At 43.5% G+C, this 17678-nt stretch overlaps 1 protein-coding gene across 2 annotated transcripts in view; it reads left to right on the top strand.

Annotated features, from left to right (window-relative positions):
• Positions 1 to 2196: 2196 nt before the first annotated feature.
• The window catches only part of Srbd1 (S1 RNA binding domain 1), a 174793-nt gene continuing 159311 nt past the window's right edge, over positions 2197 to 17678 (top strand). The window contains exons 1-4 of one of the 2 annotated variants that reach the window (XM_052186509.1): positions 2197 to 2257; positions 5628 to 5707; positions 8853 to 9033; positions 11385 to 11756. In XM_052186509.1, coding sequence (XP_052042469.1) covers positions 5628 to 5707; positions 8853 to 9033; positions 11385 to 11756 — 633 coding nt within the window. In that variant the 5' untranslated portion in view covers positions 2197 to 2257. The remainder of the gene's footprint in view (positions 2258 to 5627; positions 5708 to 8852; positions 9034 to 11384; positions 11757 to 17678) is intronic. The other variant, XM_052186511.1, reaches the window with a different exon arrangement.

Genomic DNA, 17678 nt, shown 5'->3' with positions numbered 1-17678 from the left:
GACACAAGTTTCTGACCTGGATCTTGGCATGAAGATCTTGAAGCATAGGGGCCATGAAAAGCTTAGGCCCAGGCAAGGTAGTCCGTGCCTTTAATTCCAGAAGACAGAAGCAGGCAAATCTCGGAGTTCAAGGTCAGCCTGGGACAGAGCAAGTTCCAGATCCAGGCATCGTGGTACACATGTTAGTCTGGGATACGCTTTCTGCTGGAGGTGTGGAAGGACATCGGAAGTAGAACTCACTCTTCTCTGCCTGCTTGCTTATTTGCCAGCACATCTGTTGGAACCAACTTCTGCAGAAGACCAGCTGAAGCAACTGGCCTTGTGGGACCGAGCAACTAGTAGACTCTTGGACTTCCCATCCACAGCTGTTCATTGTGGATTAGTTGGACTAAAGTTGGCAAGTCATCACAATACATCCCCTTAACATATAGAGACATTCTGTAAGTTCTGTAACTCTAGAGAACCCCGACTAATGCCAATATATTTGTGTGTATATGTGGGCGGACATGTGTGTAGGTCAGAGGACAACTTGAAGAAGTTCGTTTTCTCTTCCTACCATGTGGAGTCTGGAGTTTAGACTTAGCGGCAAGCACCTTTCTTCACTGAGCTCTCTTGCCAGCCCATCCATGGATTCTGATCTGTGAAATGGTGTGAGAAGGCATCGTATACAGCTCAGGTTGGCCTTTAACTCACTATTTAGATAAGGATGCACCTCTATGTCCCAAGCGGGGATTATAGGCCATATTCTGCTTGATAGATGAAATTCTAATCTAGACTAACAAGTCTTGTTTCTATAGTTTAAAACCTTATTCTTATGTGGTTTCTGTGAGTTTAGTGGGGCTGATAAAAATTATAGCAAAGAAAGAGATAAGTAATTTTTAACTTTCTCTGGAAACTGACTTTGAGATGTAAATGGAAAGAATTTCTGGAGAATGATTTAGAGTTTTAAAAACTGGAATGATTGGAGAAGGGGGGGGGGACAGGGATTCAGGTTATCACAGTGGGTTTAAGATTTGACCTCTTCTAAACTCAGAGAGCAGCATGGGAGTTTTCTGTGGTTTGGGGTATAGAATTTGCTATTCTGTTCACTATGAACTGACTATGAAACAGCTTAGGCATTTGATGTGACCAAAACAGACAAAACAAAATAAAATGAAAACAAAACCCCGCCTCCTTGTGGACAAGGGTCATTTAAGCCTAATTTAATTAAAAAGCAGAGGCTATTTTTGTGTCAGTGGACAGCTCTGTGGAGCTGGTTCTCTTTGCATGGGCTCCAGGGGTCCCACCTGGTTGTCATCCTACTTGACAAGTATGAGTGCTTTCGGTCACCCGCTCTGAACAAGGAAAACAGGGGCCCTGAATGTAAAGGAAAGCGGGCCTGGGCTAGTTTACCAGGATTGTGGTAAACTTGGGCAGGGTTTCTCATTCTCTGGGAGACCTGCATTTCCTCAAGTTAATGATCCAGTGACTATTATTTTCAGTGTGCTGGGTATCTTAACAGTTAGTGTGGGTTGGAGAAAATTTGCACAAATCTTCTAGGAAGTATCTAAGAGGCCTCGGCTTCCAAACGGATCTCCTTGGCAGTATATCAAACTGCCTGAGACTGGAGGAAAATACTGATGACTCGCTAGCAAACGTCCCACTAAGGTTCCCATGGGGTGAATAAGGACTTAGCAAATATGGAAAAATTCAGACACTTTCATAGAGTGGTGGGGTGGGGGGAGAAAGAAAAAGAAAAGAACGAGCTAGACTTTGTGGCCTAAACAAAACAACGCAGCAGGGGCAACTTGGTGAACTCAGACTGAACTGGGTTACAGAGTGAGTCTGTCTCAAAAAACAAAACAAAACAAAAAACAACCCCAAACACAAAATTAAAGGATGGGTGAAAAGGGCGTAAAGTAGTCCAAGAGAGGTCGTTCAGAAAAATGGAAATATAGAGGCAGATGCTTATTTGCCAAATCTTTGCCCCTCTCCTAGGGTAAGGGCGTGCCCAAATTCCCGGTGGACTGGAGCTGCAGCCTTGATCCTCACCGCCCCGCCCCGCCCTCGCCCCGCCCTCGCCCCGCCCCGCCCGGCCCAGCCACGCCCATGGCCCAGCCACGCCCATGCTCATGGACCGACCTGCTCAAACCCCGCCCCGCCCCTGTAGTCTGGCTCCCGTAAAGTAAGGCGGGACTTCCGGCGTTTGAAAAACTTCCGGCGGGAACCGGAAGATTCCTCAACAGAACTCCAGGCTACAGATTCGCCAAGCCAGAAGGTGAGCTTTGTGTCTGTCCTAGCGGCAGTGCTTCGGGCCAGCTGTTTTCGCATCTCGGCCCCGGTACTTATGAGTGCTCGTTTGGGAAAGAACAATTTTTAGAATGAAGTTTTTCTGTCTTTTAGTACCAGCGGTCTATCACAGTCTACACCTGGACAATCTCATAACTATCACCTAGCGCGTCCTTTGACTGCATCGGCTGTCAGTGCACGGCAGGCTTGAGAAAGCCAGGGGTATTTTGCTTTCTCTCCCCAAAGAATCGGAGTTGAGGGAGGAATCGCTGTCAGACGTGGCGCGCGAAATCACGCGCCTTCAGAAGTGCCCTGGGCAGAGGAGGCGCTCGAGCATTGGAGGGAAAGGATGGGCGAGAACTCTAAACACCTTTCCTCAGTCGCCCCACATGGCAGCAGCTTGTCGTTAGTGTACGCGCAGTGAGAAACCGGGAGAGGCCTGGTACTCGTGGCTCTTAGTCCTAGGGCTTTGCCTTAAACCCCTACCGTGTGAGTAAAGCCATCCTATCTCACTGAGTCTCAAATCCCCATTCATAAAAACACAGCAGGGCTTTCTCGTAGCGAGGCTAGCTGCTACTCTCCTGCCACAGGCTTTGTTGTTGTTTGTTTTGCTTTATTTCTTGAGGGTCTCTGCGGACATTTGAAGCACCTTTTTTTAATTCCCCCAGGGAAACATTTGGATGCCTCTTGAGTTGTCAAGATTTTCTCCTAGAATAGTGGTTCACACATCTGTGGGCTGAACAGTCCTTTCACTGGGGTCGAATATCAGATACCCTCCATATCAGATATTTACGATTCATAACAGTTGCAAAATCACAGTTATGAAGCAGCAGCGAAAATAATTATGTGGTTGGGGTCATCACAACGTGAGGAATTGTTTTAAAGAGACTCAGCATTAGGAAACCAGAAGTTTAAATGCTGTTCCCCTTTTTAAATATTGTTGCGTGCATGCGTGCGTGTGTGCCTGCGTGCGTGTGTTTGTGTGTGTGTTCACCTTACCTAGTTTATAGTGTCCACTCAGTGACCTTATAACAACCTGTAAAAACTATTGTTTGTTTATTTTTGGAGTTTTCTGTTTAATGATTATGGACTTCAGTTGACTGAGATACCTCAAATTGTACAAAGCCAAATCTTGGATGCAGGCCATCTGATACTGTGTGTTGTGGGTTGGGATGGTTAGAGTGGTTGTAAGGATGTTTGATGAGGAGCTTGGGTGCTTTAGATTTTTTCTCCCCACTGTTTTCTTTTTGCAGCTGGGCCTCAGGTTGCACACACCTCTTGTACACTGGGATTAAAGATGTGTGCCACCACACCCGCCTTGTTTTTGAGACAAGGTCTGTTTGGTATACCAGTAGCCTTGAACTCTCTCTGTGTAGTAGAGAACAACCTTAAGCTCCCTGTGCCTCCACCTCCCAAATGCTGCCATGTCCGTCTGGTTTATAAGATGCTAGGGATCAAACTCAGGACTCCATGCAAGCCAGGCAAGCACTCTCCAGCTGACCTGTGTCTCTGCTCCTGACTGGTGACTGGGATTTTAGCATTCAGTTTGAATGGGTTCTATGGGTACGTGTGCATTCCGTGTCTTCTAGTCTACTGACTCCATCTGGGAAATACATTTCTAGACTTTTTGTGGGCTGGGTGCCTCATAACATGTGGGCTAGAGCACCTAAAAAGTTCCTTTTGTAACAGAATCTACCCAACCCCAGATCCCTCAACCTCGCTCCTAAAGATTTTAACACTCAATTTTGTTGTCCATTTGCACTTCTTTTTTATTCATTTTGTTCATCTGTCTGTCTGTCCTTCCTTCCTTCCTTCCTTCCTTCCTTCCTTCCTTCCTTCCTTCCTAACTTAAAAAAAAATGAGACTAAAGGATAAATTGACTTGCTTCTCAAATGCCCCAGTTACTTGCTTGGGACTTCCAATTTTTACCTAATAACATGTTAATTTTTTCACTGTGAATTTTGAGTCACGGCTAGGTACAGCTGCATGTTCTCCCGTTCAACAGTCTGAAGACAACACACCTTTGTGTTCTATAGAGCTTATAAAGTTTTGTTTTGTGTACTTTAAGTCTCTCTTAGAACACAGGATTGCTCCCGAGGAAGGCATGGGGGTTAACTTACTTGCTTTCCTTCAGAGGAGCAGCTAGTTGTCTCTCTTCCATTTACAGAGCGAAGGCAAGTTTCGCCCTGACCTGATCTGAATTAGCACTGTATCACACAGCGACTTCTTATTTATGTACTTGTTTATCTGTACATAGGATCTTACTATGTAGACCAGCCTGGCTGGAACTCCTAGAGACCCTCCCACCTCTGCCTCTCTAATGCTATGATTAAAAAAGGCGTGTCACATTCCTGTTCAGGCCTCTTTTTACATTTCATTTTTATTATGGTAAACTGTTCATAAGAAATCATATTTGCCTGTTCCCATAACCTGTCCTGTTCTGTCTGCTACCGAGAGACTGTTCTATTGTTTCCTTCTACAGAGTTTCCCCCAGTTTTGCATTCACGGGGCAGAGTTGCTGGGAAATCAGGCTCTTCTTTGTGACAACTGCTTTGGTATTTCTGTGAGGTACTACCTCCTTTTATAAGTGTGTTAGAACCAAGGTTTACAGTATTTGTCCTCTGATCCAGAGACTTGTTCTAAACATGCCAGTCTAATGCATTTTTTTTTATTGGTTTGACAAACATTCTTTAGGTAATAAATGCTATCAATTTACTTGTTGTATTATGCGAATCCTCTTGTCATTTGTTTTAATTTTTTTAAGTGCTGAGCCTTTGAATATGGTAAATATTTTTAATGGTCTAGTGGCTAATCATTTATATTGCAAGAGGATGTTTGATTTGCTTTAGGAATATAGATTATTCCTAAATAACTACTTACCAGGTTGATTGGCATTTGATTGGCTCCTAACTTTGTGAAGACACTTCTACTTTAATTATGAGAAGATATGGAAGAGAAAAAATTATTTCTTATATTTGAGAAGTAGTACAATAGATGACTTTATAATTTGTTGACTGGCAGGATCAACTATAAAATAATACTTGGCAGAATACTCCAGCCTTTAATTCTAAAGCAAACTTATCACCTGGAGGGTTTTGTCTTTTTCAACAGATGGTCCCAGTGTCATAAGGTATTTGACACTGGCAGGCTGCTGGGTCCTTTTCTGATCAGCAGGCTGTATCCTGTGGGAGCCAGAGCTTGGGCTTGCGAATAAGCTCTATACCTTTCTCCCCTCCACGGCGTTTCTGACAACCGAGCTTTGGCGTGTTAGTTTTGAATGGAGAATCCTTTTGTAGCCAGACGACGTGATAAAACTATTCATGTCGTGCTGACTCTGCTTTGTGTTCCATTTCTTCCAGATGCCCTCATTGCGCAGAAGAGCAAAACTACAGGCCGAGAATGCAGAGCCCACAGACGAGTGTTCTTTCTTCTCTGAGCTGTAAGCATATTAGTGTAATATGTTGTTGGGTAATGGTGACTATTTTAAGAATGATATGGTCTGTCCCTTAGATACTTAAGTCATTTGTGTCGAAGAAATGTATGTCCTTGTCCTCTCTCTATATAACAACTCTCTGTTATACTTGTGCCATGATTCAAGAGAGAGAAAGCAGCTAATGGATTATGTGATGCTTTCCCTGCACAGGTGAAAGAGGGCAGACTGTTGTTTACTCTGCTTTAGAGCAGAGCTCTTTCTTTTTAATAATTTTTTTTTCATGCGCATTGATGTTTTGTCCAAATGTCTGGGTGTGTTGGATCCTGAGGAACTTGAGTTATAGATGGTTGTGAACTGCCATATGGGTGCTGGGAATTGAACCCAGGTCCTCCGGAAGAGCAGCCCAGTGTTCTTGACTGCTGAGCCATCTCTGCAGCCCCAGAGCAGCTCTGAGCGCGTACAGCATCACCACTGTGTATAGATTAGCTTTTGTTGTGGGGGCTGCCTGATGCTTTATAGGACATTTAGTGGCATCTGTGGCCTCTACTAAATGTGGCAATAATTCTTGATGTGACAATCAATAATGTCTTTAGACAATGCCAAATGTCTCAGAGGCTCAAAATCATCCTCAGTTGAAAATCTTTGCTATAGAGAACCATATTACATATGCCCCTGACATTTATTAAAAAAGCAAGTAATTACTGTTAGGCCATAATAGTAATATAAGACACAATGAAAGCAGGTCACGGGTTAGGGAGCATACTGTATGGTTTTGGAAGAGGGGCATTTTGGAAAGAACAGTCATGGTGTTCTTTGGAGGATATGCCAAGAAAGCCATTTCAGATTTGCTAGTTGCTGTAGTTTGGATAATTGTCCTGAAAAGGGTAGTGCTATTTGGAGTTGGTTTTGTATGTTTAAGAGATGGGGGCTAGTCTAAAGCTCTTAGGTCACTGCAGGCAAGCCCTCCAGGAGAATTGGCGTGCCCTGGCCTGTCTTCTCTTTGATCTGCCTCAAGATGTGAATGTGTTTCAGCATAAATTCCTAGCTTTGACACCTGTTGTCTTCGTCAGAGGCTCAAGACAATGGGGCTACCTGATTTTGGAACTGAACCTCTAAGATAAATACGCCATTTATTAAGTTAAATTATGTTGGTTTATGTCAGTGTAGTGACCCAAAGCTCACAAATAAGGACTTAGATTAGGTTACAAATACACACACCCTGAGGCAAGCAGTGAATTGTTTGGGGAGTAGCAAGTGCAGCGTGGTCAGATTGGAGCTGTCATGTCAGAGAGTGACAGGAAATAAGATTGTAATTGGTGGTATCTAAGAATCTATGAGGAAGCGATAGGACTTCATTAGAAGTAAGTTGGGAGGCCACTGGAGTGCTGTGGACAGTGATCTGACCTGATTTAATTTGTATTTGTAAAGTATCTTTACGGTTTCTTGGTGTGTAACAGACTCAAGTGAAGTGAAGGTAGGAGTGAGAACTAGTCCAGCTTAGATAGATTCCTGAAGTAGAAAAGACATGGTTTCTGTAGACCAGAAGAACAGGAGTATTAGAACCAAGTGTTGGCAAGTTGGTGGTGATTGCTAGACATCTAGCTGAACATAGATCTGCAGGGGGAAAGAGCGAGCATCTGCAGATGTAAAATTGAGACTTGCAGGATAAGACAGAAACTAGAGAGAGTCCTGAGGACTAAAACCCTGGAGATGTCAACATTTCGAGGTTGGGGAAAGAAGGAAAGGGTCAAAAGAACTAAAGAGAGGCATATGGAAGAGGCTCTGTGTAGGACAAGTGCCAGGCACTGCTGTGCTCTCCTGGGATGGGGAATGAGCGTTGATAGCTGCCTGGAGTAGCCACTTCCTGTGTGACAGCGATTTGGGGTGCTTGGGTTTTCTTCATAATAATGAAAAAAAAAACCCTGTGCTTTTAGCAACATACCCATGTAAAATACAGTTAGTTAGCTGTCCTTCTAGTGGGTGAGTGGATGGTAGGGTAGGAAGATGTCCTGCTCAGGTGACAATAGGAGGCAACCCTAAGTCCTTCTGTCTTCCCTTTGCCTTTTCCTCCTCCCCCTTCTTTCTTCCTTCTTCCCCTTTTGTCTCTCCCTCTTCTCCCTTTTCCTTTATTTTCTTTCCTTCCTCCTCTGTGCATGTGTATGTGTCCGTGTGTGTCGCGCGCGCTTGCATGTATGCATGTATGTAGGGTAGGGATAAACATAGTCAGAACTTGTGATCTCCCTGCCCTCAGACTCCCAAGTACTCCGAGGAATATCTGGTAGAACACAGGTTTTTAGATTATAGTTCCCTTTGAATCCACTGTTTTAGTGCTTTTGATTTTGTTTTGCTTAGTCTCATAAAGCTTACCCAACCTATGAAAAGAACTCTCTGATGATGGCAGTGGTATACCCTGCTGAGAAGTCATCCAGTCTGGTTTTTGCCTCTCAGCAGAACTGAGACATTCAGAAGCTCAGACAGCCTCATTGATTAAGCTCAGGTCCTTTCCCCCCACATACTGACCTCCTTCAGGGAGAGAAATAGAGTGAACCAGATGGACTGGAGGGCTGTGCTTTTTCTGCTCTTGAGGTGAGTTTGATTCTTGGTTAGAAAGGCAGTGTAGCTTTGCAGTCTGTTCAGGGCACAGCTCTATGTGAAAGGAAAAGGAGGTCGGTAAAGCACCTTAGGGTCTTGGTGCTGGCTTGTTTTATGCAGCTCAGGGTGTTTAAACAGCTCTTTCTCAGTCCTTTCACTGGTTTGAATAAACTTAGTACATTTGAAATGGATTTGATTGACATTTAGGAATTTAAGTGCTTTTTACTGTTAAGATTGAAAGGCTCACAATGGTGTGATATGACCCAGTAATTTGCTTAAGATAATGATTAATTTTCTGTGTCATGATAGTGTGTATTGTGCTTGTCTGGTCAGAGAAGGAGAGTAGATGTGTGGTACTTCTCACATACAGAGAAGGTACTTCTCTGGGTCCCCGATGACCTGTTCAATTCTTAGCACTAATTGTTTACAGCCTATGGTCATATCAATCCATTTTATATTACACATTTCCAGTTATCATTTATGAGGCATATGTCTCTTTTTACCTTTGTCATCTGGTTTCATTTTTTTCCTGGAAGTTCTTCTGTCAATTCACTTCTAGGTCATCTGGCTCTGAAGAAGATAACAAGGACGATAGCATTTGGAAACCTCAGAGGAAAGTTCCCAGAAATCGTAGACAGCCTGTTTCCAAGGCATCCAAACGGAAGCAGGGGCCCAGGGTGAAGAAGAGCTCGAAGCAGGCGGATGATGTATCAAAGGATGTGGCTGTCAAGGAGGAGTTGGTAGGTGGTACTGTTCTCGAGATGTGGGGAAGACCCAGGGTTTTCCACATGGGAGGAACTGTTTTTTTCTCCTTACACTGAGCGGGACAGAACATGGAAATGACACAAACGTCAGGGCACTGGTATCCCTGGTCGTAGTCTCAGGAATATTTAACTACTGCAGCAATTGTTTGTTCCGCTACTTCTGTTCTATACTCTAAGGAGGTGAGCTAGGTGTGGAAGTGGTGGTTTGGATGGTGGTGTCAGTACGTATCTGTGTGTATTGTTAGCCAGGCAGCACACTCAATATTTCCCCCCTGAAGATCTTGCAGATGGGTACAGCCACTTTGAGCTGTAGTTACCATTCTGATTTTACAGATAAAGAAGCTGAGACAGGGAGTGTTAAATGACTCTCCTGGAACACAGATAGTGAGAGATGGAACTGGGCTTTAAGTTAGTAGTTCAAAAGGCGATAAACCTCTCAGGGGTACTTTTATATCAACCATGCTTGCAAGAGAGATGTGTATGCACAGAGTGCTGGCTTAATAATTAATACTTAGAAATAGTCATCATGTGCACTTGAAGCTCTTATGGGCAGCACTTTTCTTCTTGGAGGCTGAAATAGGAAATTAAATAATTAGAAACTTGCTTGATGAGCATGGGCTGAGAATAGGAATTAGACAAATCAATTTGGGTTTACTGATTGTCTCCTGTGGTCTTGGCTATGGTCATCACAGTGACACTTGCAGGTTGTAATTGTGTGGAGTTAAGATAGTCTGAAGCAGTCATCTCTCAGCACACTTGGCTCTTGTTATTGTAGCTGAAACACTCAGAGTCTATAGGTTGTGAGTTGTGGACCCAGTCACTGTATCTTCCTGTTTCTGCTTGGATCCATTATGTTTTGAGCAGGTGTGTTGCTCAGAGGCTGTTACTGTAGTACACATGTAGTACATATGCAGTTGGCATTGGGCTAGAAGGGTCCTTACTGTGGCTCTCAGTGCTCATCCTCAGTCATTTTGGAAAAATCCCTGATAGAAGTTTAACTTTGACTGAAACATTGTTGGGAGCTGTGTTTGTGCCATCTGTGCCCCTTGAGTGATGGACAAGCTACCCTGTGACTATAAACTTCTCCAGGGCAGCTCTTCGCTTGATTGCCACTCTCCGAGTGCTGAGATGACCATCAGGTATTCCTAGGTACCTGTGTAGATTCCTGAGCAGCCTTCTCTCAAAGAAAAGGATGGTAGCCATGGTGGCGTACACCTGTTATCTTAGCACTTGGGAAGCTGAGACAGGAGAATTGCTCTGAGTTCAAAGTTAGTCTGGGCTCCACAGTGAGTTCCAGGTAGCCAGGGCTATCTCATAAAACAGAAAAAAGGAAAACTTATTGCCTTAGTTGCCTTAGACTGCTGTTGCTGTTTCCAGTCCTCTGCCCTGGTCTGAGCAGTTGGTGGTGTAGTCTTCTGAATTTCACAAGCAAGTGGATGCTTTTCTTCTCCCCCTAATTGATTGGTTTGGTTTCTATTATTTTTGTTTATTATTTTCTCAATTTATTTATGTTTTTATGTCAGGTCTCATGTAGCACAGGCTGGCTGTGTGACTGAGGGTGAGCTTGACTTTCCAGCCCTCTTGCATCCACCTTCCAAGTGCTGGGATTACAGGCATGAGTTACCATGCCTGGTCTTTATGAGGCGCTAGAGTCAGACCAGGGCTTGCTTCTGCTATGCACATGTGCTGGGCAAGCACTCTCTTGATTGTGCTGCAGCTCTAGCCGTGGCTATAGCTTAATTTGGTTTTTCTGGCACATGGAGATGCATCATTTACTTTGTTTTGTGAAATGAAGCTTTATTTATAAGTCGTTCCACTTGCAGTTATAAGAAACATCAGGAGGGATTCCAGGTACCCTTTATCTAGTTTTCTCCAATGGTAAGATTGTAGCATCTCATGTAAGTACAATGACCAGGATATTAACATTGATAAATTCCTCAGTTCATTTAGAGTGCTCTGGTTTTCTATATGTTTATTTGTATGTGGGTATTTGTGTGTGGGTATTTGTGTTTAGCACTGTGCAGTTTTACTGCATGTGTGGGTTTGTGTAGCCATAACAAGGAGCTCTTACATGGTCCTTGCATATCCACATCCCCATGCTCCTTCCACCCATGCAGCTCCGACTCCTGGGGAGCTGTGCTGGGCCTGGGGTGGTTGTGTAAATGTGCTCATATAGTGAGTAAGTTTGGGGTGGGGCTGTCTCAACATAGTTTAAGTTGTTGCATGCATTGATAATTTGTTCCTTTTCACTTCTGAGCAGCTTGCTAGGGCAGTTGGTTTCTAATTTTTTAATTATCTTGTCATGCTTTCTCTTTGTGACTTTATAGAACAGCCCGGTGGCTATTGTTGATGCCGATTTGGAAGCGAAAGATCACAAGTTGCATATGACAAAGACTCTGAAAACTGCAGCAAAAAAGCAAAAAAACCCAGTTCAGAGGGCCAAAAAAAGGTTGAAAGTTGATGAGGAAGCCAGTCAAGTCAGCCCCTTCGAGGGTGGAGACAGTCATGTGGAGACCCCCTCAACAAGCGCCTGTGCTGACGTGTGCAAGAAGGAGGAGAGCGAGGACAACTTCACGTTTGAGCAGTCTCCATTAAAGAGGCTCAGGACTGAGTCATGTCCTCAGGGGAGGCCTGCCAGGGTTCCTGATGGTGCCAGCAACATTAAAGAGGAGTTGGAAATGAACTGGGACATAGTGCAGGTGAGTACAGCCTCGTGTCACCTGTGTGCTTTGAGTCCTGGACTGGCACACTGTGTTCATCAGGGGACGTGCTGGCAGGTTTGAATTTTCAGTTTACCAGTGAATTCTTTTTTTTTTTTTTTTTAAGATTTATTTATTTGCAGGGCGGTGGTGGCGCACGCCTTTAATCCTAGTATTTGGGAGGCAGAGGCAGGAGGATTTCTGAGTTTGAGGCCAGCCTGGTCTACAGAGTGAGTTCCAGGACAGCCAGGCTACCCTGTCTCGAAAAACCAAAAAAAAAAAAAAAAAAACCAAACAACAAAAAAATTTATTTATTTATTATATGTAAGTACACTGTAGCTATCTTCAGACACACCACAAGAGGGCATCAGAATTAATTACGAATGGTTGTGAGCCATCATGTGGTTGCTGGGATTTGAACTCAGGATCTTCGGAAGAGCACTCAGTGCTCTTAACTGCTGAGCTATCTCTCCAGCCCCCCCCCCCCTTTTTTTTTTTTTTGAGACAGGGTTTCTCTGTGTAGCCCTGGCTGTCCTGGAACTCATTCTGTAGACCAGGCTAGCCTCAAACAAAGAAATCCGCCTGCCTCTGCCTCCCAAGCTCTGGGATTAAAGGCGTGTGCAACCACTGCCCGGCTCAGTGATTTCTTGAATTAAGCTTTGGCAACTTTCTTTTTTTGGCTATACTATTTGTAGTCTGGCTTATTATCAGCAGCTCTTTTCTGCTGGTGTGAGTTGTGCCCTCTGTCAAGAAACGTGGTTGTTTCTGTACATCACAGTGTAGATATTTAACACCTATATATGGGGCCCTTAAAGGCTCACTGCTACATTTTAATTTTGAGTGTGGATTGTATGTCTCCATAAAAGTAGTATACATGATTAGGTCACTGGCTGTGCATGCATTACATATGTTAGGAACAAGACCCCGGAATGTTTCAAAGACAAATTCTTTAAGAATTCTAACTTGATGATCTCTCCCAGCTTCCCTTTCCTTTCCCTCTGCCCACCACTCTTTAGCTGCTTTGGGGTGTGATGGGGGAGACTAGCAGGCTGGTCATGAGCAGTGAGCCTTCACCTTGTGTGCTCCAACATGTTCTGGGCCATTTCAGGCTACATGGGTGTGACCTTGTGACTTACTTGTCCTCTCCTTTGCTATAAATTGCTGCTGTAGAGTCCAGGACTTCTGGGGAGTTCTATGACTGGGACTTTGTGACATCTTTGTTCAGAGGGTCCTGTTTTGGGCCATGTTAATTTTTTTGTTAGCTAGAGTTTGTCATCAGTAGTTTTGAGTCATTATGTTTCCTCTGTGGTACTCCTTAGAGTCTAGAATGCTGTCTTATAGCTCTCTCTCTCTCTCTCTCTCTCTCTCTCTCTCTCTAATGCAGAGAGTCATTGAGAAACAGTGTAAATTGTAGTGAGAGTTCTAGAATTTTGGTTTTTTTTAAAAAACATCGAAATATTATAAGAATGTGCTTTTGTATTAATCCCAGGTGTGAGGATGTAGGGCTGCTTTGGACTGTCTGCAGCAGCTGACTATGATTTGCCTCATGCCCTATCCAAGGCATGATTTTGCTAGCCATAGATAGTTTCTGCAATCATGTGACATTTGGAATTCTGGGTACTTTTCTTTCTTTCTTTCTTTTTTCTTTCTTTTTTCTTTCTTTCTTTCTTTCTTTCTTTCTTTCTTTCTTTCTTTCTTTCTTTCTTTCTTTCTTTCTTCCTTTAAGATTTATTTATTTATTATATATAAGTACACTGTAACTGTCTTCAAACACTCCAGAAGAGGGCGTCATATCTAGTTATGGATGGTTATGATCCACAATGTGGTTGTTGGGATTTGAACTCAGGACCTTCTGAAGAACAGTCAGTGCTCTTAACCACTGAGCCATCTTGCCAGCCCCTTCTGGGAACTTTTTAGAGAGTATATAAATGATAGAGCCCTGATAAGTGAGTTTGGGGTTGGTTGGTCGTTTAGGGAGTTAGTAACCATGCTCAAAGAAGACACAAAAGGAAAGAAAATAGATTCAGGGATCTCTCTCTCTCTCTCTCTTTCTCTCTCTCCCCCCCTCTCTCTCCTTTCTCCCTCCCTCTCTCCCTCTCTCCCTCCCTCTCTTCCTTCCTCCTTCCTTCCTCCTTTTTTCTGTCCCATCACTAGTGATAGGGGGTGAAGAAAAGGATGATAGAAGAACCCAAAAAGTTCAAAGAGCAGCCACAGTAAGCAGCTATCTAAGTCTTCCTTTGCTTCCCTCATTCAGACCTAGAAGGCAGTGCTTTCACAGAACAGACAGGTCATAGACAGCCTACATGGAATTCACTCTCAAGACCCTCTAGCCTTCACCCTTGGCCCAGTGCTCCAGGGTGGTGGACATGCCCTTGCCTTGCCCTTTGTTAGTGCTGCTGAGCTTATTTTGTTTACCAGGGTGGCTCCACCGCTGGCTGCTGGCAGTATACAGGAGGAGTAGATGCTTCCAGACATAATAAGCTTTTCATAGTGAAGGGCTGCCTTCTCTGGGCACTTTGCTTTATGTTCTATCCCCCCACTCTGTCATGGACAAAAGGAGGACTAGAGCCCAACCCTAGAATTTTTCTCCAGATTACAAGGGATGCAAGGGTAAAAAAAGCCTTACTTTTTAAAAATAATGTTACATTTGTTTAGAGTGTTTGTGTGTGTGCATGTGGGGGGCGAGTTCTGTGAGGGTTGTGTGAGTCAGCTACCTAAAACAATGCTCTTAAGGGTTGAGCTTTAGATGAGATCAGGTGTCATATGGCAAGAGACAGCTTTTAAGAATGTTAAGTTATGAATCTTGGTGAAGACTGGGTTCATAGGTGTTTGCTTACAGGTCTGTAAATGCGGAAAGGTAATGATCTTTGCCGTCTATTTACAGTTGACTCTGAACTAGGCTCCAGAGCACACATTTTACTAACATGGTGCATTTGAAGAAATAACTGGGTAATCTAAAAAATCAGTTATAGTCAGGAGAGAAGACAGAAGCATTCTTGTTGTCATAATAGGAGCTAAAGAGAACCCATCTAAAAGTTACAAATTTCTGACCACTAATTCAGTATAGGATCCTGGAGGTTGGATCCTTCCCATGGCCCTGCTAACCTCCATGCCTTGGTCTTCTGCTCTTCTTTTGAGGTTAGCTTTTCAGGGATCTCACCATCTTGTGTGAAGAGGGAAACTGCATAGTCTACGCTTGATTGGTGTTTAGACTTTGCCTACAAACATAGTTTGTGTGTAATTCCTGACTAGCAACTGAGGACTGCTCTCTTGAGTGGAAGCAATGTACCCATTTTCATCTCTCTCCCAAACTGTGACTCTATGGTTGCTATGGGAAGTTTGTCTTTGTTAAAGCCCCTTATGTCCCACGTAAGTATGTCAGTAAACACTGGGAAGTGAGCAGCACAGTCAGTTGGTATTAAAGCGGGCTGAGGTTGTGATCACTGTGATATGGTTTCTTTAAGGGTGAGCCTGGGTAGGTGCAGTGCTTTGTGGGTCTAAGTAACCTTTCCTAAATTAGGGAGGAAAGCAATCAGAGCCTTTTTGTTAGCCCTTTCCCTTGTTTCTAGAGACAGTAAAAGATGATGTAGGTGAAATAGCTATGCCCAGGAAGGCGGAAGTGGAAATGAAGGGAACGAAGTGGAAAGGGAGCCAGGGTCTGAGTTGGCAGCCTCACTGCCACTCTGCATTGAGGAGATGCAGCCTGGTTGCTCTGGGAGTCATAGCTAGATTAAAACTTTTATTATTATTATTAATTATTATTATTGTTGTTGTTATTAAACTAACCTAGTTGGTAGAGTTTGTTAGAGGCTTTAAGCCATCAGCAAACTTTGCTGCATTACATACATATGTGCAATTGCTCAGGGTGTTCAAAAGTGTGACCTAGGCCAAGAATTTACAGCCTCCCGCTTTATACCGCTTCCTTCCTTCCTTCCTTCCTTCCTTCCTTCCTTCCTTCCTTCCTTCCTTCCTTCCTTCCTTCCTTTTTTTTTGATTTGGTTTTTTGAGACAGGGTTACTCTGTGTAGCCCGGCTGTTAGGACTCACTCTGTAGACCAGGCTGGCCTCAAACTCAGAAATCCGCCTGCCTCTGCCTCCCAGAGTGCTGGGGTTAAAGGTGTGCGCCACCACTGCCCGGCCATGCTGGGCTTTTATACCTTTCAATCCTCCTTTTCCTCCTTTGTAACTTCTTTTCAGATTTTTGGCAGTGTATATTAATTGCTCCCACTCCTGTTTTTACATAAACATTTTATATGACATAGTGACATAATCAATTCTTTGGGTCAGATGCTAAACAGAATCAGCAACTTTTCAAAAAGGAGCTGTTCAAGTGGCTGGCTAGGGAATGATTCTGACTGAATAGAAAATTCTCTTACTTTTATTCATTAGCAAGTCATTGAGTTTCAGGTTAGCTCTTTTAAAAGTGCAAATGTTGCTGGGTGATTAAAACTGCAGTGGCTTTGCTGATGTCCAGATGTTTTCTTTCTCACTGAGCAGAGAAGAGTTTCCTCTGTAAGAGATCTCAGGGACATTGGGGACAAGAAGGCATCTTTCTGGATGTTTCCAACAGCTAGAGGGCACTCTGTCCTGCCTGTGCTCAGGAGAGAGGAGGATGGTTTAAGTACTTTGTACTTTTGCCTGATAAGTCTTTTGCTTTGCTTAGAAATTGAATTTTTGAAGAGGTAATATGGCTAGTGGGACTTGGGACAGTGTACTTCTTGAGCTCAAGTTTTTGTGTATATAAAATGAAAATAATAATCTCAAAGAATTTGAGTTTGCTGAACATGATAAGCCTTTTACAGATGTTATTATAAAGCATCAGCTTTTTACAAAGTGTAAGTCAATATTAAAATCGTTATGGTATTTCTCCCTAGGGCCCCTCCCTCTCTCTGCAGTTCTTTCTTACTTTCCCTTAGTAAATATATATCTGTTTTACTTAAGTAAATGAATAAGTAGCTGCATAAACAGATAAATAATATGACTACTGTAGAAGTAAAGACTTCGGTTTCCTGCTCTGCCTTTCCACGTTCTTTAGGGTTGCTCTCTGCTGCTTTGTTGTGTTTGCTTCGTTTCTCTAAGATGGCCAGGCCTTATGTAGAGTTTCTGGGTCAGTGTATGTTGGGTGGGGCCTAAGAACGTGCATTTTCATCAAGGCCGTAGCTGATGCTTATGCTGTTGCTCTGAGGACGATGGACTCAGCTACTGATACAACCCACAGAGCTTATGGACTCTCAAAGTGTAGCATGTACAAGTTGGCTCAGCAGCAGAACTGGAGCAGTGGGAGATAAGGTTTTGACTGGCTTCTTTCCCAGTTAGCTTTTTGGACAGAGGGTTGGTATTTATTTTATTTATTGATTTATCTGTGCTGCTGAGAATTACACCCAGGGCCTTATGTCTACTAAGCAGACACTTTACCACTTTATCACTTAGCTGTTCCTCATTCCTGGGACTTAAAAAAAAAAAATGTCTTGATTACCACTGGATTAGCATGGCCTAAGATGCCTTTTGAGTTAGGTCTAAGAAAACCATCCTGTTCAACAGTGAAGACTGGCAGGCAGCTCATGGTTGAAGGATGTGGTGAGCTTCAGAGAAGTGAGAAAGCCCAGATTATCAAGGAGAGATGCTTAGACTGGGGCAGTATGCCTAGGGTTTTGGAAAAAGACATAGAAAGAAAGGAAAAGTCATGCTTTCAGAACTCAAAAAATGCTTAGCAGGGAAGGTCTGCAAGTTAGTACGTCAGGGTGGGGGCTTTCAAGGACGGGAAAGGTAGGTTGTTTTATTAAGGAGATAATATTCCTCCATCTCTTTCCATGTTTTCAGGGGTTTCCAGCTTTCCTGGGGTTTGTGGGGCAGATTCCTGCCAGATGATTGACAGGGCCAGCTGAGTTAGCTTCCCACATGAGAAGTAACAGTCTAATCTTTG

Source organism: Apodemus sylvaticus, chromosome 6 (genome assembly GCF_947179515.1).
Source record: "Apodemus sylvaticus chromosome 6, mApoSyl1.1, whole genome shotgun sequence".
NCBI classification, from domain to species: domain Eukaryota; kingdom Metazoa; phylum Chordata; class Mammalia; order Rodentia; family Muridae; genus Apodemus; species Apodemus sylvaticus.
This window is presented reverse-complemented; position numbering and strand designations above follow the sequence as displayed.